We start from the raw sequence: 27,473 nt of genomic DNA on the forward strand, positions 1-27,473 counted from the left end.
CCTGGAGGACGCAGCAGGGCTGTGGGCTCTGAGGGCTTTTCACCGAATGCTCTGGCAAGATGCTGCCCAGCCAGGCCCACCGAAGCAGGTGGCAGCTCTCAGCTGTCATCTCTGCGTGCCTCAGCTCCTCCTCTGCAGAAGAGCAATGCCTCCCACCTCCTCCAGCACCGCGCTGAGCAAAGCAGCGGGCAGTGAGCGGGGAGCCACGCACTCAGCTGAACACCACCCAGCTGCTCGTTCGGTGAACGCTGTCTTTTCTGTGAGCAGGAGCCTCCACTTAAAGAGTTTGTCATCGTGAAATTAAAGATATTTGCATTATGCCTGTGCAAAAGGGAGTGAACTGAAGAGCTGACAGGAAAACCTAACTCTGACAGCTCAGCTTTCCATTGCTTGCTGGGTGCCACTGCCATCACAGTGCTCTGTGCGCTCTGTCCTCCTGTGATGGCCACAAGGAGCAAAGAGAGAACCAGAGCACAATGTGGTGGGCTGCAATTATAACAACAAGTTTGCCTACAGCAGCTTTGGAAGTGCTGCATTACACATTTGTAGCACACTCAAATTTGAACGTAACACAAATGTAGCGACCTCTGAATCGTAGGAATAGGCTCACAGTGGCAGACACTTCTGAGAAATGGGACATTCAGCTTAAACTTGCTGAAAATACTCAATTTCTAGCTGTGGTGGTCCATCAGATATGCACGTTTAACCTGGCATCAATCTAGGACTAAGTATTTGGAGCTGGCTGTGAAGGAAACGTACTTTCATGTTTGACAAACAAGCAGCTGTGCTTGCTTGAAGCTGCTCTGCGATTTGGAAGGCTAAAGCAGTCCCAGAAACAGGGATTCATGAGTGCAGGTGTGCTGCTCACAGGTGAACAACAGGTGAGATTTATTACTGGGATATAAAAAGGTTACCTGGATGATGGCACTGGTCAAAGCAAAAACTTAAGGCTTTCAGGAAAAAATATTCCAGAGTTCTTTTCTGGTTTAAATCTCAAACTATTTCAAGCAGCTGAAATAAAGTGCAGGGCAGTTAGCATGAAGTTTATTTAGGGAAAAAGAAACATTTACTGAAAAATCATTGACCTTTTATTCTAATTTATTTTTTCAGTCTTGAGTTTTCATTGATAGTTTGATATTGGAAATAAAATTCAAGTACTTCTACACATGTAATAAAAAGGGTGTGCATGTACACTTTTATTGCCTTACTATATTCGTTTTCTATTTTCCTGGACTACTTTGCCTCATTTGTTAACCTGAGCCTCGGGTGCTGGGCATAATGGGAAAATGCTTGTATCAGAGAAAATCTATGATAAGTTCATGAGACAGGTTTCTTTGCAAGTTCAGCTTCTTGCTCACTAACTTCCTGCTGTAGCAAGCATATCCATGCTTGAAACAGGGCATGCAGGTGGGAAACATCCTGATCCTTTAGATGGTACTGCAGGAAGACCCATTAGAAAACAGGAGCCTATGTTCAAGCAAGGGCTGCTCCCATGAGTAGCGTTTGAGTCATCGAAGCCCAAAAGGACTGGCAAGGAGGAGGAAGCTGCTTCATCAGATGCCTCGTAGCAGGAGATGTAAATACATAACCCTGCCGAACAGGCTGGTTTTGTGGATCATATGCACAACAGTTGTGCTAAATCGGGTGGTGCCATTTGGAAAGCACGGCTGAAAAGGCGAGACGCATACGGAGGGTTTTAAACACAGATGGGTATATGAAATCACAGAGGTGCAAGCAGTGTTCATTCACCATCAGAACCCAAAGCTGAGTATCTTAGCATGGACAGTAAGCTTTCTGGGGTGGGTGTGACACGCGAGCTGGTAACATAGCCCCCGTTCCTCAAGGACAGCTATTTCTGGGCAGCGGGTTCCTGTGCACCATCCTTGCTTCCCATGATGGGGGCAGGAAGAGACATTTCAGGCTATTCTTCCCAACGCTCTGATTTTTACCCACTGTGTAGCAAAGGTGATATTGCAGGGAGCAGCTCGCATCCTGCTTGAGTGCTCTTTACCATGCAGGAGTCGTCCACAACGCCAGGCGAGCTGTGAATCCCCACCCCAGGGCCATGTCAGATGCAAATATCTCCTACCATGCTTCATCTCCACTAAGGTATGATGAAACGGGGCCTGGAGCCTCAGACGTGCCAAGGGGTAACATGATATAAATGTGCAGCTGCGATGACCTGCTGAAAGGGGGTGGGTTGCTCATTTTGCAATTAGGGTGAGCTAATTGTATGCACGCAGGCAGTTGCCACGGCTCAGCTGATGGGTGGTAACTTATTAAACCACAGTAACGTGAGCACTTTGAGCCATGAAACAGTACTCAAAGTGTTTGCAGACTCAGGGCCTGAGAAACCATTGCCCTCTGGTTCAGTTGCACCATCGTCCTGAAGACAAGAAAAGGGCCTGAAAACCTGTGCTGTACAGTCAGATGCAAGATGAGGTTTCCCAGGGGACTCTTAAATTTCTAGCCAGAATTTCAAAGAATTTAACAGTTTTCTTTTTAAATGACCTTGACTCAAAATACTCATTTTAAGTGGGAATGTTTGGGAAAGAAAGAGTTCTGGAAATTTTCAGCATAAACAGTAATTCTTGTAAAATAACATGGAGAGTCATATTCAGAAGGCCTAAATTTCCCCCCAAGTCTCTGGGTCTTGTGTTTCTTACCTGCTAGGGATCTCCACAGGCCTAGAGCCATCCAGAAGGGAACCTGTCCAGTTTGGTGGAACTGTGGCTGGAGTATTTTTTTTAGATGTAATGTGCTTTTAATATGTAGCACTTGCTAGTTTCTTAGAAGCTTGAAGAGAAAATTACCTGCCAAATGTTTTCATTCCTCTGTACTCGGTCATTAATTTTGTGCGCGCATGCATGCATGTGACTGGGCAAAGGGAGTCGAAACTGTCCTTTTTTTTTTTTTTTTTTTTTTCAGAGCCTTCCCCATGCCAGTCCCATTAGCAGTGCTGATGATGTGAGATTTGACCTTGAGAGTGTAGCTCTAATTCTGGCCCTGCTGAAGTCAATGGGATTTTGCTATTGATCTTCTTCAGACCAGGGCTGTGGTGCTCTGGAGTGGATAGGAGTGAAGAGCATAGAGAACCCTTCGGGAAGATTTTCTTTTAAATGCCATTTTAAGGATGAAAATATTTGTGTCTGGGGCTAATGCCCTGGTGAAGGAACTGTAACTCAGGGCTGGTGCATGAGATCAGATTGAGCCACGCGGGTAGAAACAACTGTAGAAAGACAGAGAGAGACTTGCCTAAATGGTGGGAAATGAAGAAGCAGCCCCTTGAAGCCAGTGCTGGTGGGTCAGGGCTCCAGTGGGTGGCTGTCACACCGAAGGGGGGTGACAGCAGCCCTCTGCAGAGCACAGAGCAGGGGCACCTCAGGGCTGAAGCTGCCTTCACCCAGGTTTCCTCTCCTGGCTGAAAATGGCCAAAAAGCTCATTTCACAGGACTTCTTCAGGCCTCTGTCCCTTTGCTGTGAAGGGTGGTGCCAATGACAACAGATACCAAAGCAGGGATGCGTGTAACACCATTGTGTGAACCCAGCCCAGAGCCCCTTGTTTTGTTTGCTGCCTGCTGTTGGGCTCTGTGTTGCCCCGGAGATCACAACATTGCGGCAACCACCACCATATTCTGCACCAACAGAGCCCTTTTCCCCAGTTCCCTTGAGGGCAGGAGTCACATTAAAAAGAAAAAAAAAGAAAAAAGAAAAAAAAGAAAAAAAAAAAAGGAGATACCTGTTTCTGACCCAACCTTCATGTTTTTTCTTCCAATGTCTAAATGAATTCTGAGCTGCGACATCCCCCAAAATTTCAACCCGGGGCAGTTGTCTGCATTCACACTAAGAGCCAGTGAATAAGTGTTTTGAGGTAGCCTTAATTATAGCTGTGAGAATGACACCAGTGTAACATTTAAAGTGTGAACATAAAATATGGCAAATCAATCAGAGCATGGAACCACACTCGGAAAGTATTCAGCTGATGATGTTCATGATCACACATTTAAAAAAAAAAAAAAAAAAAGAGAGAGAGAGAGAAAGAAAGAAAGAAAGAAAAATCACATGTGGAAATTCACTCCTCTAGCCAATGGAAAGAGATACTTTTCTATCTCATAATCTACAAAATTCCCTCACCTACTACCCAAATCACAGTTAAAAGGAGCTTAATTTATCCCTTTGAAAAAAAAAAAAAAAAAAAGAAAAGAAAAAGAAAGAAAAAAAAAGAAAAAAGAAAAAAAAAAGTTTTACAAGCCGTTATTCCTGCTCAGCAATCACACAGACATTAAATCTTATTGCAAAAATGCCTCTTTTCAGCATTACAGCTGCAGCTGTTTGACAGCAGTAAGTGACTTCATAAACCCTCCTGATTTGGCAGCAGGAGAGCAGAATTTTATGCTGTCTGCTACACAGTCACAGGGGCTGAGAAAGCTCTGCAAAGCAATCTTCACAAATGTTTCACCTCAGTTTATAAATACCTTTGCTTCACCGTGTTAATGCCTCTTTTGCTTTGCTTTCCATTTACCTCCACTGGATCATCTACCAAGACCTTTTATTGCTTTAAAGCAATTGATCCCATAGGTCCCACATATTTTTTCTTCTTTTTTTCATTTTCTTTTCTCAGTGGAAGATACTACACCTTCACCTTTCCATTGATTTGTTGGCTTTCTGTGGTAAAATGCAATAAAGATTTAGCAGGCTGTCTTTACTTGCGGTGTAAGCAGGCCATATACCTTCTCGTGGAAGGGTCCATACTTACACCCTATATTTTCTCTGTCTCTACCAAGCATCCACTCCATAAATAATTACTTGGAAACACATTCTCCTGAGCTGTGATGAAAATATAGAGATTTCTAATGGTTGTCATCTCAGCCTCTACCTTTCAGTCTTCATTTTAAGACTTTATTGTATGAGAACACATTCCTGTTCTTCCAGAGCAACTTCTGGAGATGTTCCCAGCTCCCATTTATATGACTTTGGTATGAGTTTGATATGAGAAGGCTATCCAGTACTTTGCAGGAACATCATCTCCACTGGGAAGTCTCCACTGATGTGAAGTCAGCAGGAACTCTTGCTATGGTGAGATCTCCAGGATTCACCCTTCAAGTTATCTGTTATTTTTATAGGACCGTTACAGCTCACATGCATCACTTGCTCCTTGGCCAAACAGTCCGCTGCTTCACATTGCCAGGAGATTTTGCAGGATTTGTCTCAGAGCAGATCGGACTGGGATACAATGTTCTGAGGGGAAAACTGCCAGTGACCAAAGGAGTTTCTCAATGATGGTCTTCAAACACTGGTGCGCTTCTTGCAGGTCTTTCTCAAATTGCTGTCCCTCTCTTTGTAAAGCCATGTGGCTACAGATGTTTCTAAACTCAATGCTATCCTAAAAGCAAAAACAAAAAGAAGTGAGTGAAAAAATAATGCTTCCCCAAGTTTTCTAGGCATGATTTTCTAGGCAGAAACCTCCTAACCATGAATGTTCATCATCTGATTTAGTTTGAAACATCTTTAGTTTTGAGATACATGTTGTGTAACCATTAAATGCTGTTTCAAACTCTCTTGGCAGGAAGCCTTGGGTAGCAGTTTCACCTACTCACTTTTAAGGGTCATTTGTCTTCCCCAGGCATCAGCAATTATATATATATATATATTTTAGTTCTGTTTCTACCAGACAGAGCTTTAGTAGCTGTCCTCAGCAATTCAACTCCCCGTAACCTGACAGGTGAGGGTAGGACCTCAGGAAAACGCAATACCCAGATGTCTCTGGAGAGCCCCCAATGGCTCCCAAGGGCACTCTGTGACAGCAGCTCTCACTGAAGCACCACTCTGTGTGGTGTCCCTCATCTGAGAGGTGGCTGGCATCCCCAGTGAGGCAGGTGACCCCGACAGCCCTGCCAGTTGCACACCACGATGAAGCATGAAGGCTTCCCAGTCCCTCTGATGTAGCAGGGTGTGAGAAGTGCTGCTCAAACACCTGCACTGCCTGGGGCAAATGCACTCCTTCACCCATTCCAAGGAATGTCACACACTGCAGCTCTTGGATAGCCCTTCCTGCTCTGATTTAGAAAACATGTAAGTGGAGCTATTTTCTCCTGAAGGACCTGTAGTGCTGCTGGCTGTAGGACATTGTCTGGCAGGGACAACCTTTTGCCTGCCATTGAGCAGGGCCAATGTAGGTTCGTGAGTTGGTGTACAACTACTCCACACATCTGCTAAAAGAAAAATGTCTCTTCCTACACCCATCTGCTCCTACCACTGCCTAAAATGGGTAGGAGCAGGTGGCAAAAGCAGAGCTTTAACTCACAAAGTTTCCCCAGCCTGGTTTGATCTAGGAAAGGGCTGTGTCAGCATGAAGAGAGGAGCAGCTCAATGGTGGGAATGAACATTTGGGGGTGAAGAGGATGAAACATCTGGCAGCAGGATAAGCCTCTGCCAGCCTAAGATGGATGTGGAAATGTGGCCTCAGGCACAGCTTGTGCCTTCACAAAGTCCCACGCACAATGAAGGTGTCTGGACAAACTGTAGGGGACAAGGGAACCTTCTCCCATAGCATGTGGCACCTCTTACCGTCTTTACTTGACATTTTTATTCTTATAGTTAGTAGCAGCCTGTGCTTTTATCTGAGAGGAATTTGAGTTTTAATGTTTTTCTTAAAAGCATGCAGGTTAAACTTATTGTGGGTCTATCTTTGTTATTAAAAGAAACAAATAAACCAGTTTCGTTGAAGGTGGAACTCCATTTCACCTAGACAATCCCAACTTCATAATGGTAACAGCATAAATGGTTTGCAGTTGGAGGATGAAAAAGTGGGTTAGCATTGAAAACAGTGCCGCATGGCTGCCCCAGCCAGCAAACAGAAGGCGTTCAGCATGGAAATATCTAAACTAGCCATCCGACACCGTTCTTGGGCCCTTAGGTATTGTACCACAGCATTTGTGGGTCTGCTGTGGGCAAGGTGAACTCATCACTCTGGTACGCCCCTGGGCTGAAAAGCCAGGGAGTCCTGAGTCAGGAGGTTAGCTGAAAAAAAGCAGCCTTTTTCACATATATTTCCAAAGTTTCCTTTTTCAGAAAGATTTTGATGTTTCCTTTGAAGGTCACCTTTCAAATCTGTTTTGTAAAGTTGCCTTAGGTATAAAATCCTTACTCAAATATATTAAAAGGTCAAATAAATTGTGCTAAGTAAACAAGCTGGCTTTGCTAGCTTTTGCAGGTGTCCAGCACATGGGAACTTTAGGATACATGACAGAGAATAAAAAGTTGACTTATCTCTCTCCTTTCAGTAAAAGCGGGCTGTAACTAGCTGAAGAAAAAGTTTCAGACTAAAAATTCTTTCCGTTTTAACTTCAGGAAACAGGGCCCTTGTGAGCTGAACTGATAGAGAGCAGCGGTTCGTGTGGTATTTCACCATTTAGGAGATGCTAACAGGAATATCTGCAGTGTTTTGATTTTAAGTGTTTTCAATTGCAGGACAGGAGCGGATCCTCCCTGCAGCTTTCGTTTGTCAAGATCCATATGTTTAGACAGATGAGTTAATAAAGAACCTCCCCCAGAATAAAAACAGCAGGGCCTACTGGTTTTCAAGGCTCTCTAATTTACAGCTTAAAATTTTCCACTGCTCTGGGTCTGTTTCATGCAGTTGTCACTCAGTGGTAGGCTGAAGTTTCAGGATGTTTCTGATGGCCCGACTTTTATTTTCAAACCTTAACGTAAAATTGATCCTATCCACCAACTTGCTTCAGGTTTATTAAGAGGCTGCTCTTACAAAGGCTCCTTTACAGGAGATACAAACTGCTTGTTTCCATCTTTTACTTTATTCTGAAACGCCAACCTGACCCATCAAACAGACTCCTACAGCTGGCTCTAACAGACAGCTGCCTTTTTCTTTAGCACGCTCAAATTTTAGACCCTGGCCGGCTGCCAACCCTCAACATTTTTGCTTAATCTCCGTGCACCCTGGTAGAAAAAATTTCCACTGAGGACAGAGTGGCAGCGGCGGTGCCCTGCTCCAGGTGCTGGATGCTCTCCGTGGTCAGCAGGCCAAAATCTGGGAGCTGGGGCTGGAGTGCCAGAGCTCCTAATGTCCATTCCTGGTAACTCAGTGCCTCCACCCCTACTATTTTTCCAGAATAATTTATCAGCATGGCTCAACTCCTGGAGGACTGAAATTCTCATTTAAAAAGTGATTCCTGTGGTGTCCCTTGAGTAAAAAGTCTGAGCCTGAGCTTCTTCCTGGAGACTCTGCACATGGTCAGCGGAAAGAGACAGGAATGGCTTATCTGACCTCAGATGCCTGTTTTGGGATGAGCTGAAACTGGAAGTGCCTCCTTCTCTGAGATGACTGAAGGGAACACAGCTTGAGCTTCTCAGATAAGTTGCAGGGAAGCCTCTGAGAGACTGATGAGCCCCACCTCATGTCGGTACCCACCTCTCACCCCCAGTTTTCTAAAACAGTTGCAGTTGGGAGATTTCTCTTAAGATATGCACCTCCAAAAAATGGTGGAGTCGTTAATAATTTCTCATAAAGTTACTATTTCTGTAGAAAAAATAATCCCCCAAGTCCCTAGTGTAGTTCATTCTGCGGTTTGCTGTTGTAAAGCCTCCTTCTAACACAGCAGGTGCAGATGCATGCAGAGTGCAGCACTATCGTATTAATAAAATGGAACCACCTAGGCATATTTCCTCCGAGCTTCCAGAAAGATCTTGGAGGCAATTCCTCACCTGAAAAGCTTCAGATCATTCATTTGTCAGCATTTAAAAAAAATATCCACACAAACGAGTATTAATGCCTACAGCTTGCAAATAACTTTATGGAGGGTGAGGCAATTTTTTCCAGGATCAGCCTTCATATTAATTACTTTTAAAAATGAACGCTCAAAGCTATTAGGTCCAGGAACAACTTCATAATATCAGTGACTGCAAAATGAAAAACGTGCTGGCTGGCACATTTGTTCAATCCGTGGTGGCAAGCGAGGAGTCTGCTGCTGTTTTATGCGAATTCTAATGAAAGCAATTTATCTCATTTCCGTCACCCCTAAGTCATTATTTATGAATCAGTCTTCAGATCTCTTGCATAAGGAAGAACTAGTCACTGAGAACTGATCTCTGATCTGTGTCAGGAAATCAGCAAGCAGAAAACAAGCTTATTAAGTACCATTAGATATGTCAGATATTAACAACCATCCCCTCCGTGTTCCTTCCCCAAAATGTGCAGATCCCCTAGGTGAAGAGCCCTGTGCTCGTGCCTGGCTGCACCAGACTTTGCTGGCTGCTCTGCCGGGGAGCACGATACCTCTGTGTCCACCTGTGGCCAACACAGTGATGCCCGATGCTGTGCTGTTGTTTGGCCAGCACTGAATTTGAGGTTTCTCTTCTGATCCCCAGGGATGGGTTTCGATACAGCAGGAAAACAGAGTGACTGGCACCACTGCCTGCCTGTGGGAAGCTCAGCAGGGCTGCCTTCACGCTGCTGCTCAAGCCCCAGCAAAGCAACTTGCTCCCAGTACAAGTTCAGTGCCAGTGGGCTGACTTAACAGCAGCTGCACTGTTTCACCCCAATGGGATATTTAGGGCAAAGGGATTACTGTAAATGTGCAGGTCTGCTCATGCTGCCCCCCAGAGCCTGCCACCCTGACCTTCTCCTTCTTCCACAGCCAGCAGAGCAGCAGCACCACAGCACAGGGGCAGCAGAAACTTGCACAGTCAGAAGTTTTTTTTATTATCCTGCCCTGCCAATCTGGCACCTCTAAAGGACAGTATTTTCTTTTCCCCTTTAACGAAAATACCGTGACTGTTTTGCAAACGGGACGGCTATTTTAACTTCTTAGTATGATTTATATTCCACTCCCTGCTGGCTGCCATCAAGATTGGCCCAGTCCAATCTGCTACACATTTCTGATTTAGTACCATTCGAGCGACCCCTTGGTAACTCTAGTGAAGGAGACAGGATGTTATCAAAAAGCTGGAGTAATGCATAGCTGCACCTGAGCACAGCCAGGGCAAGCCACACACTGCTATTTTGGGAAGCTTTTCTACCTTTTATTTTTCCTTTTCAAATGCACTCAACTTGCTGCTTAAAATACCAAATCTCTCCCTCCGTTAAAAAAGGCTGTTCTGTTCGCTTTGGCAGTGTGTAATTACGGAAGAGAGAAAGCGCGGACGTTATTACAGGGAGCCTTTGTGGAGGCAGAAGGCACGAGGAGTTTCTTGTGGGTGCTGATGCCAGTAAACAGCTGGTCAGGCAGCGGGGTGATGCGGTCGTCTGTGTCCCGAGGCAGGGGGAAAGGGGCCTCTCGCCCTCCCATCTTCACACAGACGGCATGGCTAAGCAGTCTCTTCGCGGTCGTACTGCATGCAAAATTGGTAATGACATGCTTGCTGTCACTAGTAAAGGATTTGCTCCAAATTCTTGCAAAGGTGTCACTTTTCATTAGAAATTAATGCCCACCTTTTAACTGCTAAGGACCAATGCTGTCTAACATGTACTGGGACACAGCAGAACATATTTCCAATACTTACAGGCAATGGACAATTTAAGTGTTGTTCCTCCAGTTCCTTAAGTCTTCTTTTTCTTCAAACCTATGTCTATCTATTTTGGGGCCATAGTATAGGACAATTTTTTTTAACCAGTTCAGTTGATAAACCAATATCAATACTGTAAATTGATAAAGAAAAACCAAGGAACAACCCCAAAATGAATGAGAAACCATAAAGTCAGGACTGTCAATCAGGCCCAGAAAGAGGCGTAAACATATAAAGAAACAAGAAGTGTCAGATACTGACTACTAGCATGCATGATTATTTCTGAGCCATAAAACCAGAGTTTTCCTTCTAAAAACAGTGACTGGAAGGGTATGTTACCATGGGCTTCCATGTTGAAGGGATTCTGGCCAACTCATTGGCTAAGAGCTTATTTTTAAAGGTTTGTTCATCTGAATTTATGAAGAGGTTATAGTATAAATGGATCCCTTGAAATCCAATTTGCTTCTAAATCAAATCTGCAATAGTGAAACTACTCACAGCTAAGGGGTCAGTTATCCGTAATGCAGAGTCTGCGTAAACCTAGTGCAAAATTGATGTAACCTTATTGTAAAAGGGAAGGGGGAAAAGTCCTGGAGCTCAATGGGTCATGATAATGGGTTTTCAGTGAAAAAAATATAAATTAACTTTGAGTGGAATAGGAAAACCAGAATCCAAAGTAAACTGTATTTCCAGTGGTGTCTAAATATATACTTTCACAAAAGTAATATTAAATTAGTTCTGGGAAAGAAGAGGAAGAAAATAAAATCTTCATTGAGATGGCTGTATTTCATAAATCCAGCATCTGTTTGTGCAAAAACAAATGCCATTAGTCTTGTTTACTTTAAATTACAAGCAATGAAGAAGTCTTACTGGAAAACTGGTTTTACCAATGTCCAAGTTATCACTGTTCTCTCATTTCTGAAGAGGGATGTCCAACAATTTTAGCTGATTTTTAACACACTCATATACAGCTTCCAATATCACACATTCCATCTCTAGGTGATTTGGACCCAAATTTTCAAAGGTTGTTTCTGATTCTTGGTGGCTGAATAGTGAATTATATCTTGACTTGAGATAGCTTGGATTTGATTTTTCACAAACCATGAGAAAGCACAAAGACAGTCAGACTCAGTACATCAATCAAGCACTGGTGGAAATAGTATGCAGTGATGTCTCAGTATCACCAAAAACTGAGAAACCATAGCAAAATTTTGTTCACAAACATTTATCCACCAGACCAGACTTTTTGGCTAATTTTTTACCGCTTCCCTACCTGCCAGCTTCCCACACGGTGCTGGTCTGTGCTGGAGAGGTCAACATAAAAGATCAGATTTTAGCCGTAGCTTAGCTGGCCCAGCAATTGGTGCCACCTACTAATGGGGTTTCTGTGGAATGCACCTCTGCTACCAAAAATTGGCTAAGAGCTGCCATCTTGTTCTACATTATAGTCTCAAGATTCATCCAAAGGCAAGAGTTCTGGGGCAATGCCAAAATAATCTGACTTGAAATGAGACATATTGGACTCCTTAACTAACCCCTAAACCTATCATTTGCAAGCTCATATCTAGGCTTTTTCTTGAATTTCTTCCTGGGTGAATACACATAATTATTGCATTTATCAGAAAACTGAAGGTTTTTTCTTTTTTTTTTTTTTTTTTTCATTGGGTCTCACATGCTGGATGTATGGTGTATTATTATGGAATGGCCATGAGCTCTGCTGGTTGGTTGTGTTTCACTTCCAGGACATTGCTGCATCTTGTGGTGTTGTTTTTTGTCTCTTTTAGGAAAGAGGTTAAAACTAGCTTTTGAAAAAGCTCTAAGTAATCTTTCCAGGCTACTCAGCATGCAAGCAAACCTCCATTCTGACAAGAAGTGTTTTGAACCCCTGCGATGCAACTACACTGAACAATCAGTCGCTTTTTGACTCTAATGCAAGCTATAGGCTTAAATGAAAATGAATTAGCATGAAACTCTTCCAGTCCACATGGCAAGACCCAGCGCATGCAGTTATCAGTGCAGTCAACAGCCTTTCTGTAAACAAAAAAAGCTTGAGAAAAAAAAAAAAAAAAGAAAAAAAAAAAAAAAAAGAGAGAGAAAAAGAAAGAGAGAAAAAAATATTTCTTCTGTGTCTCCCTTACTTACTTTTGGGTGGAGAGGAAAAGGATGCTGCTGTATGAGAGGGAGCAAGAGGGTCTGCTCTACTTCTATGAGTCGGGAAGTCGCATCAACTACTCTGGACAGCTTGCTGCGCAGAGCCTTCTCTCGAAGGGTCTCATTCCTCAACAGCCCAGGCTGGGACAGCATGTATGGCCTGGGCTCACTTGGGCTGAGGGGACTTAGGTCTCCACTCTTTTCATCTTCCTCGGGAGTTTTCCCCAGGGCTTTTCTCTCTTCTTCCAACTCCCAAGCCTGGCCAAACCTGGCTACCTCCATCTCCCCTCCTGAGCTGTACCGAGCTGGGCCAGGCCTGCCAGCGCTCCTGGTTTGGGCCAGGGAAGTCTGTGGTGGACTGAGGGGAAGATGTGAGGCTGTAGCAGCCTCCCTGCCTCCCCACACCAGCCGGAGGGTGTGGAGAGCCCCTGCCTGGTGCTCAAGGGCCTCGAGCAGAACAGCTGGGCCAGCCATCACCTTCCCCTCCTAGCTCCAGGCCTGGCTGCAGCCTTTTAAACCCTGTTAGGCCCCTTCCCTCCTCCTTATCTCTCACCCCGCAGTGGGTGGCCGCTTGCCCTGTCCCGCCCTAGGCTCATTTTGGCAGTTTTTGGGGAGGTTTGCGCATCCCTGGCTGGGTGCAGAGCGGGGTGCGGCGTAAATCTCCCCGCTGGCCTGGCCCGTTCAAGGTGCGGCCTCAGCCCTCTGAAGGCAGTGTTATAAAGCTGGGTGCTGAAGGATTTTACAATGTGCTTCAATGAGGAATTTAAAAGGGCCAGAAGGAAAAGATTTTCTTTCAAACCCCTCCTGGCTTCAGGGATGATCAGCATGGATCTGGTGGAGGCTTCTGTGTCCCACACCAAGTGCCTCCAAGTGACACCAACCACTGGAAATGCCCGGACATGGTTTCCATCAAAACTTTTCAGCCTATCTTGGTTTTATTGCTATTATTACTCACAACCCCTAAATGCATCAAATGCATCCCAACCTGTCAGCCTGACAGTGCTGCGTTTGGCACACAGGGAAAAAAGAAAAAAAAAAATCTCAAGTAGGAAAACAGTGGGTTGGAAACGGGAAGGCTGAATGAGCCCCACCTGAAATAACTCCAAAAAAAGGCATTTCTGGCTTTGGCAAGTCAGCCAGAAGGATCCTATATGTTTTTGTATATGGTTCCCAGTGGATTTAAAACTGTAAGATTTGATGCTAAACCTATTTCTGTGCTGTGAAACCAAGGACAGCTGTACAAATATTTGCTGTTTTTAATTAAACCTAACATTGCTACTTCCTTGATTTAAGTTAGGTCAAAGGACTGGCAATTTTATGCTTTGATAGATGAAGAAAAACAGTTGTGGGTGTTGTGTTTTAGAAATATGTTATAGAATAAGAAGTCTGAGGGAAAAGGCCTCAGAGGCTATAATAGCTCTGCCCTTGTGCTTTCTTCTCAGAGATGTTTTCCTTGTCAAATATTTTGCCTTATCCATATAGCAACTGTTTCTTCTGTAATTCTGATCATTATTTTTCCTTGGAAGACTTTTACCTATACTTTCCATTTGCTCTTGAGTTAAACTTTAGGTAGCGTTCTCTCAGCTGTGTGTTCTTTATAAATTTAAATTAATCTGCTTTGTTGGGGAGAAAAAAGGAGAAATGTGCTCAACCCCACTCTCTTTGCACCCTTTTACATCTCCTAAGTCCCTCGGCAGAGCATTTCACAACTCCTGCTTCTCAGAGCAGGGTTTTACTGTCCCTGTCTCTTCCAAAATCAGATATATCAATCTTGTATCAATTCTAAAGACAAAGTAAATCAGCTTGGAGACCTATTTTTTTTTGGTCACACAGTGAAAACATTACAGCACCAAATTTTTGATATTTCAACTTTTAATCCTCATTGAAAATGTTAAAAATTTGTGTGGAAAATTTAAAAAAAAATCTTGCCTTTGATAATTGATAACAAAGACTGGAAGGATTGTCCCTTCTACCTAGTTTAATATTATTTCTACTTTAAAAGACATATGCATTGCTGTGTTAAGTGAAACTAGTATCATAGGGCTTAAAGATCCTCCAATATATTCTCAGTAAAGTTGTTTGTTATTATTATCAGTGTTAGTGTATTATATTACTACTACCAGCAGATTTATGGTAGTATTAACATTGATTTTAAAAGATATATTGCTTCTTTCCTGAAGGTATACACTTCATCCACCAGTTAATAGACAGCTGTCAGTTGGTATACCTCTGTTCCTTCTTATAGGGGACTGTCAGGCAGGACTCACAGCTGTGTGAGACCCATGTCAGGCAGTCAAACCAAAGAACTGTGACTGAGGTAAAAAAAGTAAAAGTAATTAAAGGTAACTGAAAGTACCTGTGAAAGGTACAGGAGAATGGAGAAGAACTGACAGATGTGCTGTTTATCAACTCACTCACTTCCTAAAGTCTAGAATATGGTTTCCTTAGTGGTCCAAAGTTTTGAGATGGATTAACTTTTTATAAAGTTGTTGTTTGTGTTTTGTTTTGTTCTACAAAAACAAAAAGTAACTCCAAACCCTCCAAAAAGCCCTTATCAGGAATTCTTTTAAAGAAATATTATACAGGCACAATTGCAAAAATGAGAAGTGGAAGTCTGTCTTTATTTCTAACATCTGCTTCCCTATCATTTCATTGTTTATCTACGTACCATGTGGAGCCTTGAAGATATTGAGCCATCCATCAAGTAGAGAGTAAACCAAGAGGAGATATATCACAACTTAATGTTAAAGAAATCATATGCTGTGACATCTACCTTCATTACCGCTAGTACCTCTCACCTCATAACTAAAACTATGGCAGAACAGGTCTGTTATCTGCTTTTAACAGGGTTCTGGTGTGTATCCATAAATCCAGAGGTTCTCTTCTTGACACTGACGCTGGCCCATCTGCTTTGGAGAGAATATCTGAAGGGGCAGAAATGAATGTAGAAGTTTCCCCCCATTCTACTAAATATAAGGAGAAGCCAAGTTTGTCCCTACTATACTTTTGCTATAACTGAATATGTTTTTACAGTCAATGAGTTTTTCTCAATGAGTTAACCATCCTTTCAGAAAAATAAGATGAATAGCTGCTTATTTTAATCTGGCAGCACTTTGAGCAAATACAGCATTTTTTCTGTCTCATATAGCTCAAGGCTAAAAACCGAAAGAGCAAGAAAACTCCTCTTCCCTCCCCAACCCTTTTCAAAATGAAAGTCAAGTTTTTGTGGGATTCAGCACAATCCATGGGATTTTTGTTGCACCTGTTGAATTCTCACAAGAAATATCAATTAAAACATTGTGACTTTGGAAGGAGCATAGGAAATCTGTGGGGAGACGCGAGCTCCGTGGATTTTCTGCACCTGCAGCTGTCCCGCCTCAGTGCCTCTCTCGGGAAAGGGGGGCCATCGGGCCGGTGCCACGTGCTGCTCCATTTCCATCGGTGCAGGGGGAGAAGAGAAGCCCATTTCCCTGAGCTGTGCCTTGCTTGCTCTCTCTCTTGTTTGAGTTGGCACCTCCTGACAGTATTTGGACGATTAAGCCTTCCAGACACAGCAGTGGAGCATTCAGTCACACAGCTCTGGGACGCTCCGCAGTGGATGGGGCTGGCAGTCATGTTGAGCATCGGGGCTGCAGGAGGGGAGCAGGAGGCTGAGACTTTATAGTTCCAAACAGAAATTAAAACTGATAATCATTTTTAACGAGCCTAAGTTGCTGTGAGTTCATAAGCCTTTGTCCTTGGCTGGTTATAGTGATATATACCAAAAACAGTTGGGTTCTGCATTGCTGCTGGTTGCTGCTGTCATTTGCAAGTGGGATGGCCATGGGAGAGCAGGACCATAGGGAGCACATGGGCTCAGGAGAGACTGTGTGGCCAGCAAATATGCTACATATACTGCAGAATGTGTTCATCTAATTTGGACTTGATTAAGTTGTCCTAATCATGCCTTATTTATTTATTTATATTAATTTTTATGTTGCTAAGGGGAACTCTAGACTGTTGTGGAGATGGAATAAACATTTATAAAAGTTATGAGCCCTCTAGCTTCAAGGCAAAACGCAACCAGTAACTCATGAGGATTAGGAAGAAATTTGTCTCTAGTGAGGAGGCAATTCCACAGTGTCCCTTCATCATACATCACAGCTTTTCTTGGGAGAGTTCTGGCACTCAGTATGGGCAGAGGAAGGATGTGTAGTCTGATCCACTGTGGCACAGGCCAGACCCACTAAAGGATCCAGCTTTATAAAGTTATTTACTAAAATAAAAGCTTTAAGGCATCTCCTACTGTTACCCATCACAGTGGAGGATGGGTTTTAACTCATCTCTTGCAGGTGTTGCCTCACTATAAGCTGGAAAGCTATCTGGGGAAATGCTGTATCCCTTCTGTTCAAGCTGGACTAGCAGAGGATCCAGTGCCCCATTATGTAAAGAGCTCACAGAAGGCATCAGGGTTTTGTAGCTTTGTCATTGTGGGAAAAGTGGGTGCTGGACACCTGGCTGTGTCCAAGGGCTGTTTTGGCATTCCGTAAAAATCTTTATGGAATATATACAGTGTCATGGGAACAAGGATGTGGGGCCCCACAAGGGCAAAGCAAGTGAGACATTCCCAATTGCCAGGGTATTCACTAACATCTCTCCTGTAAAACCACCCAAAAACCTACCAGTTTTCTTCATCATTATACAAAGCAGATTGGAAACCACTACTGCTGCCCAAGCATGGACCTGCTGGGGGTTTTTCTGCTGCTGTGCACAGCCCCGTGAGTATTTAAGCAAAGGAATTCCTGGATAGTGTATATTAATGCAGCTTAATAAAGGCAATGAGAAAGTTTCCTGAGCAATTGCAGGTGCTCAGAAAACTTTCAGACGTGTAAAACATTCATGGATAGCAAGCGGAGGCTTTCAGAGTGCAGTTTTGAGAGCAGGCATGTGAATTCTGCCATTTAAGTGTCAACTGCTGTGGCTGGAGGTCAAGCCTAAGAACAGCTGTACTGGTTTGGATCGCTGTACTATGAGCCCGTATTCTTCTCCCAAAGCAGCAGGGGATACCCTTTGTGTTTTTTCTGATTGAGGCTCATTCCCAACACTTTGAGTGCGCTCGCCCAGAACTGCCCCCCAACCAAGCCACTTGTCTGCCTGAATTGTGGCAAGGGAGAGCCACCTTCACCACATACCCCAGAGAAAAAGAAAAGTGTGGCCGCAAGGAGATACCTGTTGACGAATGAGAAAAGGCAAGTAAACTGTCAAACGTTTCCACAGCTTCTGACCTTTCTCATCTAGGGGCATTTTCTGTGCCTCTGATTTTTATTTTTTAATTTAGTTTCTAATAATTCACAGAGGATACCCCTCCAAGTTCTTGTCCACTCTCCTGTTAAACTCACGTAAAATTGTTGCAGCCACAATGTCTTTCAGCAATGAATTTTGTGCCCATATGCCACTTGAGGAACCACTTCTTTACATTTGTTTTCAACATTGCTTCCTTATGGCCCATCATTCTTATACTGAAGGGACAAATGAGTAGTTAATCCTTCTTCATGAAGCCAGGATTTTGTAGTTCTCCATCATACCACCTCTTTTCCAGGCTGGAGAACCCAGGTCTGTGTAGTCATGGAAGCCATTTCATAATCTCGGTCAACCCTGATGTTCTTCTTTGAGCCTTTACCATCTCAAGAAGAGGAAACCAGAGGATCAGAAAGGATTCAAGGACAAGGTGAACCCTGGATTTCAAGACGTTCACTGCCTAAAGAGTCCTTCTGGTGTTACTGCTCCCTTCCAGCCTCTTCCCCTTCTCCTACTGGAGGCTGCAGCCCCTATAGAGGGCCTTCCCTTATCCTGAAAACATAAAACCATCCCAGATCACTTATAAAATGATGGATACCTGAATTAACATGGCTGGCTTAGCAGCAGCGTGGTGGAGATGGCCCCCGTGGCCTGTTCTGCTGGCTCAGGGCTCTGCTGCCGAGGGCTGGGCACACCGGCTGGGCACTGGCTGCAACGTCTGCCACCAGCACGGCTCCTCCTGCGGCCAGCACTTGACTAGACTTCAGTGTGTGTTCCTAGGATACAAACACAAAAATATTTTCGCTCTCCTACGTGTCATTCAGGGGAGATGTTTTGCCCTGAGAACCAACCTTTTTATGTAACACCAGCCGAACACACATTTCTCCTAAGCGGAGATACTTTGTTAGAAACAAATATGCTTATGAGCATTTGGAAGCGCAAAGGTGATATTTATAAAGCGACCAGAACACCCACCATGCGCTGCCTAAGCCAGTGAAAATAACAGCTGCCGAGGTTTATCGGCTTTAGAGCACGGCGGGAGCAGCGCAGAGAGCAGTTCGTCTGCGGCGTGTCAGTGCTGAGCGCAGCTGACTAGCGCGCCGCTGGAGCTAACGGCAGGCTAATCACATATAGGCTACAAGTAGATGACAAAACGAGGCGCAGCTTTATGGCTTTTCAAATGCTTTCCCCTAATATCCACATCTGCACCGTGTTTGTGAGAGTAAAAGCAGTGAAAATTCCTGCAGGTCAAAATAACTTTATTCTTAAGAGTATACCTAGGGTGTTGTCTTCCCTCCGTCCCAGTGGTAAACATGTTGATGTTGGAGTAAAGGAAGGGCTGGTATTTTTCCTGGATGAGCAGAGTACAGCTTTATCATTCTGCATTAACTCTTTCAGGTGTTGTGTATACTTTTATTTTAAAACTACTAAGCTCTGTTCTGACTGTTATGAGCCATAAAGGTGGGTTTTATTACTATTATTTTTATCTTTTAATATTATTTCTGAAACCACTAAGAATCCCATGTAAAATTTAGGGAGTAAAATTTGGCAGGAACTAAAGAAAATATGATTACATGAAGTGTCACTTTTGTTCTCAGAAGAGTTTCCACCATAGAATAACATTTTAACCTTTTAATTTCCCAGGTCTTCAAAAAAGGTTCGATTTGCATTTTCCTTAGGGGCAACTTCAGGTAAATTAACTGGGGCTGCGGGTCAATAGACTATGTGAGTCACAATCCCACATACACCCAACATTGTCTTGCATTCCCACTTCTGCATCACCTCCTCCCTTATAGCTGTGCAGTGAACTGGAGTGAGAAGCAGATTTGGTATAAATTTACCCAGAAAAATAATAATAATATAAATCTGAGCTGCAGTGTTCACACAGAAGGGATGCTGTGAGGCAGGAACAAGTGACAAGGGACCGGGGACCATTTTCCTTAGCAATATATTTGTTAATTTATAATGTCCATCAGGCTGCTGCCACAACTCACCCAACATTAGAGGTATGAATTTTAGCGAATTTTAGCCAGAAATAAGTGGGAATAATTATTTATTAAAAAGCACGAATAAATATAGCCCTGTATCTTTAGAAGCAGGAATATGAAAATGGTCTAAGTTCTAAAAATCTAAATATATGTTATGTGGCATGAAGGGAGTTGCTATAGGCCCAGTCCCACCTGGGCAAGCTGCAGTTTGCTTTGCAGACGTGCTGAAGGATGGTTCATGTGTTAAGAGCAAGTGAGTCATAACTGGACCTTCTGGGAAACATTATGGGGTCACCTAAATTCATCAAGGATTTCAGGGAGAGGAAACCGAGCTTAAAAGAGCTGGGAGACTTGAGCCTGTGCTGCACACAGGATATCAGGTGGCAGGAGGAGGAACTGGCTCTGACCAGAAGGGCTGGAAACGAGCCTGTCTTGGTAGGGTCAGACCTGCACGGCTCTCAGCACGGATGTGAGCTGGCAAGGAAGGTGGGAGGGAGTCCCTGGATAATTCTGAACTTTACATTAATGAACCCAGCTTCCAGGCAGAACATCCTTGGGAAAACAGGAAGAGAAAGAGTTTGAAGCAGAGCCAAAAATTAGACTGGGTGAACAGCAGGATTCATAAATCTGTGTGCAATTTTTACCCACTCTTGCAGAACCCCAGTCATGAAAGAAAATAAAAATTTAATGTTTCAAATCCACATAGCAACATGTGAACTGTTTGTATGGGTGCACGCTCAGCTGAGTACCTGAATGAGTGACTGAGTGTTGATTGAAGGGTGACTGGCTGCAAACCGAGAGCTGTTTACGTTACAGGAGAGATATGGCATACTAATGTCCTACTGCTACAGAAAAGGGTCAGGTCAGATGGACAAGATGGATAGGACGCATTGTTCTTCTAACAAAAGAGGCTGAGTCAGGCCTTCAGAACAAGATGTGGATGAAGGTACATATAAACAAAACCACCAATAAATCTGCCATCCGTATTGTGCCCCCACTTGCTGTTTATGCACATGGGTTGGATAACACATGTAGCAGTAGATCCCTAATTTTAGCTGGATAATACTTAAGTGTCCTGGTCTGAAGGGAGTCTTCTATGTTTTCCATTTTGTCAGTGGAGAGAGAAGCAAGCTCACAGGGCAGTTTGTCCTGCTGTAAAAGTGACACGAAGCTCCCTATGAGTGATGTTTCAGGATGGATGGCTTAGAGCAGGCAACTCTCTTCTAGATGGCTGAGGTCAGGTTGGTAAAGCTACTTTCCTTCAGAGTCATCGTGGAGCTTTCAAAATACAAAACTTATGTCCTGAAAAGCTGAATGTAACTTGCAGTCACTAATATTGATCTATAAGTATATTTCCATCTTCCCAAATTTATTTATTTCTGGATCTACACATCTTCTACATTTACGATGGCAGCTCCCCCTGGATTTGACCAAAGAGGTATTGTTTTGCCATTGACGCTCCCATGACACATGAGTTCATCAGAGTCTGCTGTCTGAAAGAGGCATACGAGGGGCCAATTCATTGAGCGCAACTTATTCCAGGTCTTTGCAGAAATATACGATGCTCTTGAGTCCATACAGATGTGTAGCCAATAGGGAGCTGTCTGGCTACACAGGTTTTTTATATATTTTTCAACTAAATCAGAAATCCAAATGCAATAGTCAGCACTCGTGGATGTCTACATAGATTTGTGACTCTCCTGCCTGAGTTCTAAGGTTATAAACCAATGAAGGGATTAAACTCATATGTTCATTTTTCTTCTTTATGTGACAAACCTAAGATGAATAATATTGTTCATTTACAGAATCAGAGAACATTTAAATGGGAAAGGCTTCTTCAAATTATTGAGGTAAAAACCTGGCCCTATTGAAGGTGGCTTCAGGCTGGTTTTGATAGCGCTCGGTGTCACCATTTTTCACAGGGGGACATCTCTTCTGCTGACTCTGATGGTTTCCCCTGTGCATTTTAGAGTGCCTGGTTTGCTCCCGCTTAAAAATACACAGAAATAGGACATATGCTGCCAATCCCGAGGCATAGACTAAGATAAAGCAAAGTTATTTAATAAAACTGTAATATAGCTCATTTTATTCAGCCCCTTCAGAAAGCCATGTGTGAAAGAAATGTGGACTGAAAGAGAAGAGAAAAATGATGCTGTTGGCAGCCAGTGCACAAACAATGTGTCGGCTTGAACCCACAGAAATGGGTTCAGGGCAGATTATAGTTACACATACACACGTGCAGAGCTCTGCATCTCATCCTGCCCTTCTCTCTGACCCTAGCACTGCCCTCACGAGAAGTGAAACCAAAACCACCGACAGCTCATCGAATGCTGGGCCAAATGCTTGTGGGCTGTGCCATACCTGCTGCAGATCCCTCCTGCCAGACACAGGGAGGCTCCAGACCCATGGCGAGAACATCCTGGGGAAGCAGGAGCCTTAGCAGTGAGGAAATGGGTGCAGACCTGAATTTCTGGCCCTGTGGAACATGGACCAGCAGGATCCTGATGGATGACTGACCCTACTTATGCTCACAGCTTCAGGCAGAGGGAAATGCTGGATTACTGAGTCCCCTTCCACCCCTGCTCCTACTGCTGGAGATCTGCTGTGAACTGGGAGGGCAGCACAGGGAGCTCAGCAGGCAGTACAGCCCTCTTCTTATCCATGTGTAAGCAGTACAGCTCAAGCTCAGCACTGATCTGGAACATTTGGCCCAGTGGGACTTATAGGCAGGTCCTCCTTGCAGACACAGGCTGAACAATGGTATTTGTTCTTCTCTTGGTATTTCTGTGGTGCTAAGGAAAGAAGGACGAGAACTGAGCTCCAGTACTGGACCCTTGGTTTACCCACACTGCCTAATGGTTTGTTCTCTCCCTGGCTCTGTGTTAGACCTTTCCAAATAGATCACTCCAAGACAGTGCCCAGACACAGCTTTGGGCAAACCTGTGACAGCTTTTCTTCACTCCATGTTATACCTTTCCCTAATGCTTCACCAGCAGGCTTTGCATCCCCAGACACCCCCATATGCCTGTATGTCACAGTCAAAGGAATGAAACTTGGACCTCACTGTCTTACTGTAGCAGCATAACTGGTGAGATGCAGCTTTGGCTTTGCAGTATTTTAGAAGCTTTGAGCTGTAAAGTTTACAAAGAACAATAATGACACCCAAGGGCAAGGGGCACAACATGAGGCCTGCAGGAGACTTCGAGCCAAACTGGTATGGCCGCAGTTTGTTGGGAACTGGCTCACCTCGTGCAGTGTAGATGAAAGTCAATTGGTACCTACTAAATGGGCAGTATTAATCCAGTTGGACCTTGTGCTGGGGTCCATATAGACAGAAATTGGAAAAGACCACATCTGTTCCAGTTTTCAGATGATGCTCTTTAGTCCAGGTTGCCTTTCAAATTAATCCCAGTTTTTTTTTGAGATTGCACCTGGTGTCACTGATGGCAGTGCATCACAGCCCCTACAGCTGTGGCAATGCTGGTGGCCAGAGCATAAGGCCATAGAGGTTGACCACCCCTGCTGGGGAAGCTCTTGAAGAGTCTCTGAACCCCAGGGTCTCATCCCTGCCTTCTCCTAGAAGAAGGAAGGCTGAATCTTCTACGAATAGCTGGAAGAATCCAAGATGAGGAAGAGAGGCACAAATAGGGTCAGCCTGGGAGAAAAGCCTTATATTTGCAGTTAGTTTTTCAAAGTAGGAAGAAGTGATGACAGCCTGCTCACTTCCATCCAAATCCCTCTGTCATCCAGTCCTGGGAGAGGACTGGGATCTCTACATGGGGCATACTATGTTTTAATCCAATTATAATATGGCTCAGTCCCTTTCCTACAGCTCAGGCTGAAGCATGAACACAATTAGGCAGCAACTGAGTTTAACAGCCATAACCATAAACTTGATGGCTTGCATAATTTACATGAGAGTTTCCTTAGAGATTTGCTGGAAATATTGAAGTTCAGGGTTTGGGTTTTTTTTTTCCTCTCCACTTTTTTTTTTTCCATTTTCATTTCTTCCAAAGGCAAAAAGAAAACTCTGCAGCTCTTTTGCAAAAGGCTGAAATTTAAAGGTAATTTCTCTAGAAAGAGTGGCCTGTGTGGTGCATGATCTTTTCTTGCAGGCATCATTGTGGACTGCTGTTACATTCAGTGTTGCTTTGGACCTTAAGAGCCTGCATTTTGCAGGATTTGGCTCATGTCCCTGGAAGTGTATGCACACTCTTCCCCGTATCTAGTGTTACCTGCTTTCACATTGCATTTTTCAATCAAATGCATGACACAGTGTGCAATTTGTAGAGGCAAATTGAAGAACACAAAAACAAAAACAAACAAAAAAACCACCAACAACAACACCAACAAAACACCGAAAACTTGTTGAACTGCTGCTGGAGGGTAGAAGACAGTCTCTTGCTTAGAAGGAAGGGTAACAATAATGTGGGCCAAATGGGCAGCATGACATGGGCATATCAGTGTAGATACACTGATGGCCTCCACCCAGATCAGAACTATCCCTGACTCTGGGAGTACCTCACCGTACAGTCCTTGAAGTGGAAGACAGCAAAAAAAAACTCAATTTCTGACAGCTTTCTGGTGCTTGCTGGAGGTGATTTGGTTTTTAATGTTGTTATAAATTAACATCCCATTACTATGTTAGGAAAATTAACACAAGTTTAATATTCCTTTTGCTGCCCCGTTAATTTAATGCAATATGTTTTGGCCATGCAAGCATTTTAAAAACATGATTCAACTAAACTGCTACAGTTAATGAATACCCCTTGACCAAAGATCAATGCGTTCCTTAACATGTAAATTTAGACAAAACACAATGACTTCTTATTACAGCAATGTGCCTAAAAAGAATCAAGCTCTATTAGATGTGGTAACAGAGCTGTAAAACACATATGCATGTTTTGGTCCTGCTAACATAGGCAAGATATTATCATTTTCTTAAATAGTTGGGGGAAGTGGTTAGTTTTCCTATGCAGATCTTCATTCACACGTGTTTGAAGTTGTAATGGGCTATTGGACCTTTTACAATGAATCCTCTGTATCTCCACTCACCTGAATGCCCCATGGTCAAACTGAAAGTTGGTTGGAAGAAGTAAAAAGTCCCGGGGTGTAATTTTCTACTTTCCATTACAGGAAGAAAAAAAAATAGAAAAAAAAAATAGGAAAAAAAAAAAAAAAAACTTTAGGTTCTGGCAGACTTCATTTGAACCATTTCTAATTTTACTTACCTATAGATTCATACCATGTGGTGGGTTATTTAGAGTTTATATTATGGATGGTTATACTTACTTAATGCAAGAACATTTGTGAAAAAGACGTGCACTGGATACAATACCAAGCCTATCTCTTCCCAAGCAGAAAAAAACTTGCAGAAATCTCCCTCCCACCCCAAGCCCCCCCAAAAAGATCTGGGACTCTGTCCAGGTATCTGTCTGCTTTTGCTCTGAATTTTCCATCCAGAGCTTGTGAAACGTATGTAAAGCTAATTCTGTAGGTCATTCTCATGGCAGAGCTCAAGCTAGTTACACAGGGCTCCCAAACCAGACCAGGCAGTTAGCTCAGCAGGTAAATGGGAAACCAGGCAGGCCATGCTGCAGCAGAACTGCCAGATGTACACCAGATTTCTCTGAATTCACCTCTGACTTCCAGAGAACACACGTTGGTGAATGAGTTTCAGTTCTGGGCCTCAAAAAGGTGGTGGGGAAGGAATGGCTGGGTCAGCTGTGCCCTCCAAGGATGACAGGATGCTGTAAAGTACCCAAAGACATCCACACAGGGCTGACAGATGAGACATGGGACTGTGGCAGACCAGGGCCTGTCTGGGACAGCAGCTGGAAGCCAGGTGAGATACAACAGCACATCTCAAACAACACAGCATGGATGCATTTAGGCAATGATTTGGACTCCTTGCTCTTTTCTTACAATGACTTGCAATTAAATTTTCCAGGTGAGTTTAAAAATCACTTGACCAGCTAAATAAGTACCCTCAAGTTAAACATTTCATAAAAATTTCCCAAACAGATTTATTTTTCCCATACAAAACCAGTGTTTTCCAGTAGAAAAATGTTGGTTTTGCAGAGAGCACCTTTTGTTGTGGAAGGTCATTCCTAGCAGAAAATCCCCGACAAGCTCTAGTTTTAGAGAAGGTTTATTTTACTTTTTTATTTTATTTTATTTTATTTTATTATTTGATTTCATTTGATTTCATTTGATTATTATATTTTATTTTGGTTTTGTTTTGTTTTGTTTTATTTTATTATTTTTAGTCTTTATCTTTTTTATCTTTTTTTCCCAATACCTAAGACTCAGAAAAATGCAGGCTGGAACCGGCATGGCTTTTCATAGCATTTCATACTGGCTCGTTTGTCTCATTGTTTATGTAGATAGGGGACTGCTAAAAAGTCTTTTCTGGAACTTCCCATCTCAGATGTCTGGGATACTTTTTCTCCTTCGTTTTGAAACCAGAGTGAAAGGTTCTTTTCTACTCTCTTTTCACTTCTTATCATCATGCCAAAAGCTGTCTTGAATTATGCAGCTTTTGTAAAACTCCTTGAAATGTGTTTATATAAGAACAAACCGTAAAAATTGAAGTGAAAGGACTGAATCCTGTGCTGCACTTACCCTCCATTGATGGGGTACTTGGGGAAAGCCTGAATGGCAGCACGTGAATAAGAGCAGGACAGGGATTAAATTATTCCTGAGGGGAGCTGAGGCACCGTGGGCAGGCAATGCAGCTTCCTAACATATTCCTCTATGGATTCCATACGTAATGACAGAGTGACATTTCATTCAAGACAATGACACAAAGTGAAGATCAAACTTCTTACCCACTTTGCATACCAAACTCTTGACATAGCTCACAGTAATTTTTGCAGCAATTATTTATAGGAAATTTGTATACTGGTAAACAAAACAACCTGGATCTCCCCAGAGAGTACACATATTCCTATTCCTCCAGAATTAAAATTTATCTTTTAAAACATCAGGGCCTGATCCACAATTTATGGAAGCAGACATGCCTGGGGGTGGATTCATGCCAGGGAAGGGACTGGGGCTGCAGGTTGAGCCATTTTAAAGATATCCTTAACAAAGCAGTTCTCAGCCTATGCTTCCCTACATGAAGAGCCAGATATGTGAAACTTGGTTTTGGTATTGGTTCTGATAAAAAATTTATTTATTATTGCATCAGAAGTAATCAGGCAATATTTTGGGGGGGGGGGGGGGGGGGCTTTTAGTCACATGACATGTTTAGTTTATTCTGAAGAAACTGAGAAGTCATCTTTAAGGGAGACACTCTACTGGAAACCATAAAGGTGCAACAGCAGAGTTCGTATGACTGGGGTAGCCCCATAAATACACTTCCCACTACCTCACTGCAGGACCGCACCAGCGCAGGACTGGCCAGCTCTGTGCCTCCCCCCAGTGCAGAGCTGCTCTGTGCAGTGATAAGAAGCTCCCCTGCTGCTTACTGTCTTGTAAACAGAGGATAACGATGAATGTGACTTTCTCTGATTTTTGAGATAGACACAATGC

The 27,473-nt window shown here is 43.4% G+C and overlaps 1 protein-coding gene across 1 annotated transcript; it reads right to left on the reverse strand.

The window, feature by feature from the left end:
• Window positions 1-5,176: 5,176 nt before the first annotated feature.
• DLEU7 (deleted in lymphocytic leukemia 7) lies at window positions 5,177-13,146 on the reverse strand. The gene is made up of 2 exons (XM_035337604.1): window positions 12,664-13,146; window positions 5,177-5,383 (listed from the first exon to the last, which is right to left on the reverse strand). The coding sequence occupies exons 1-2, from the start codon at window positions 13,144-13,146 to the stop codon at window positions 5,177-5,179; spliced, it is 690 nt and encodes a 229-aa protein (XP_035193495.1).
• Window positions 13,147-27,473: the final 14,327 nt, after the last annotated feature.

Source organism: Oxyura jamaicensis, chromosome 1, assembly GCF_011077185.1.
Source record: "Oxyura jamaicensis isolate SHBP4307 breed ruddy duck chromosome 1, BPBGC_Ojam_1.0, whole genome shotgun sequence".
Lineage (NCBI taxonomy): Eukaryota > Metazoa > Chordata > Aves > Anseriformes > Anatidae > Oxyura > Oxyura jamaicensis.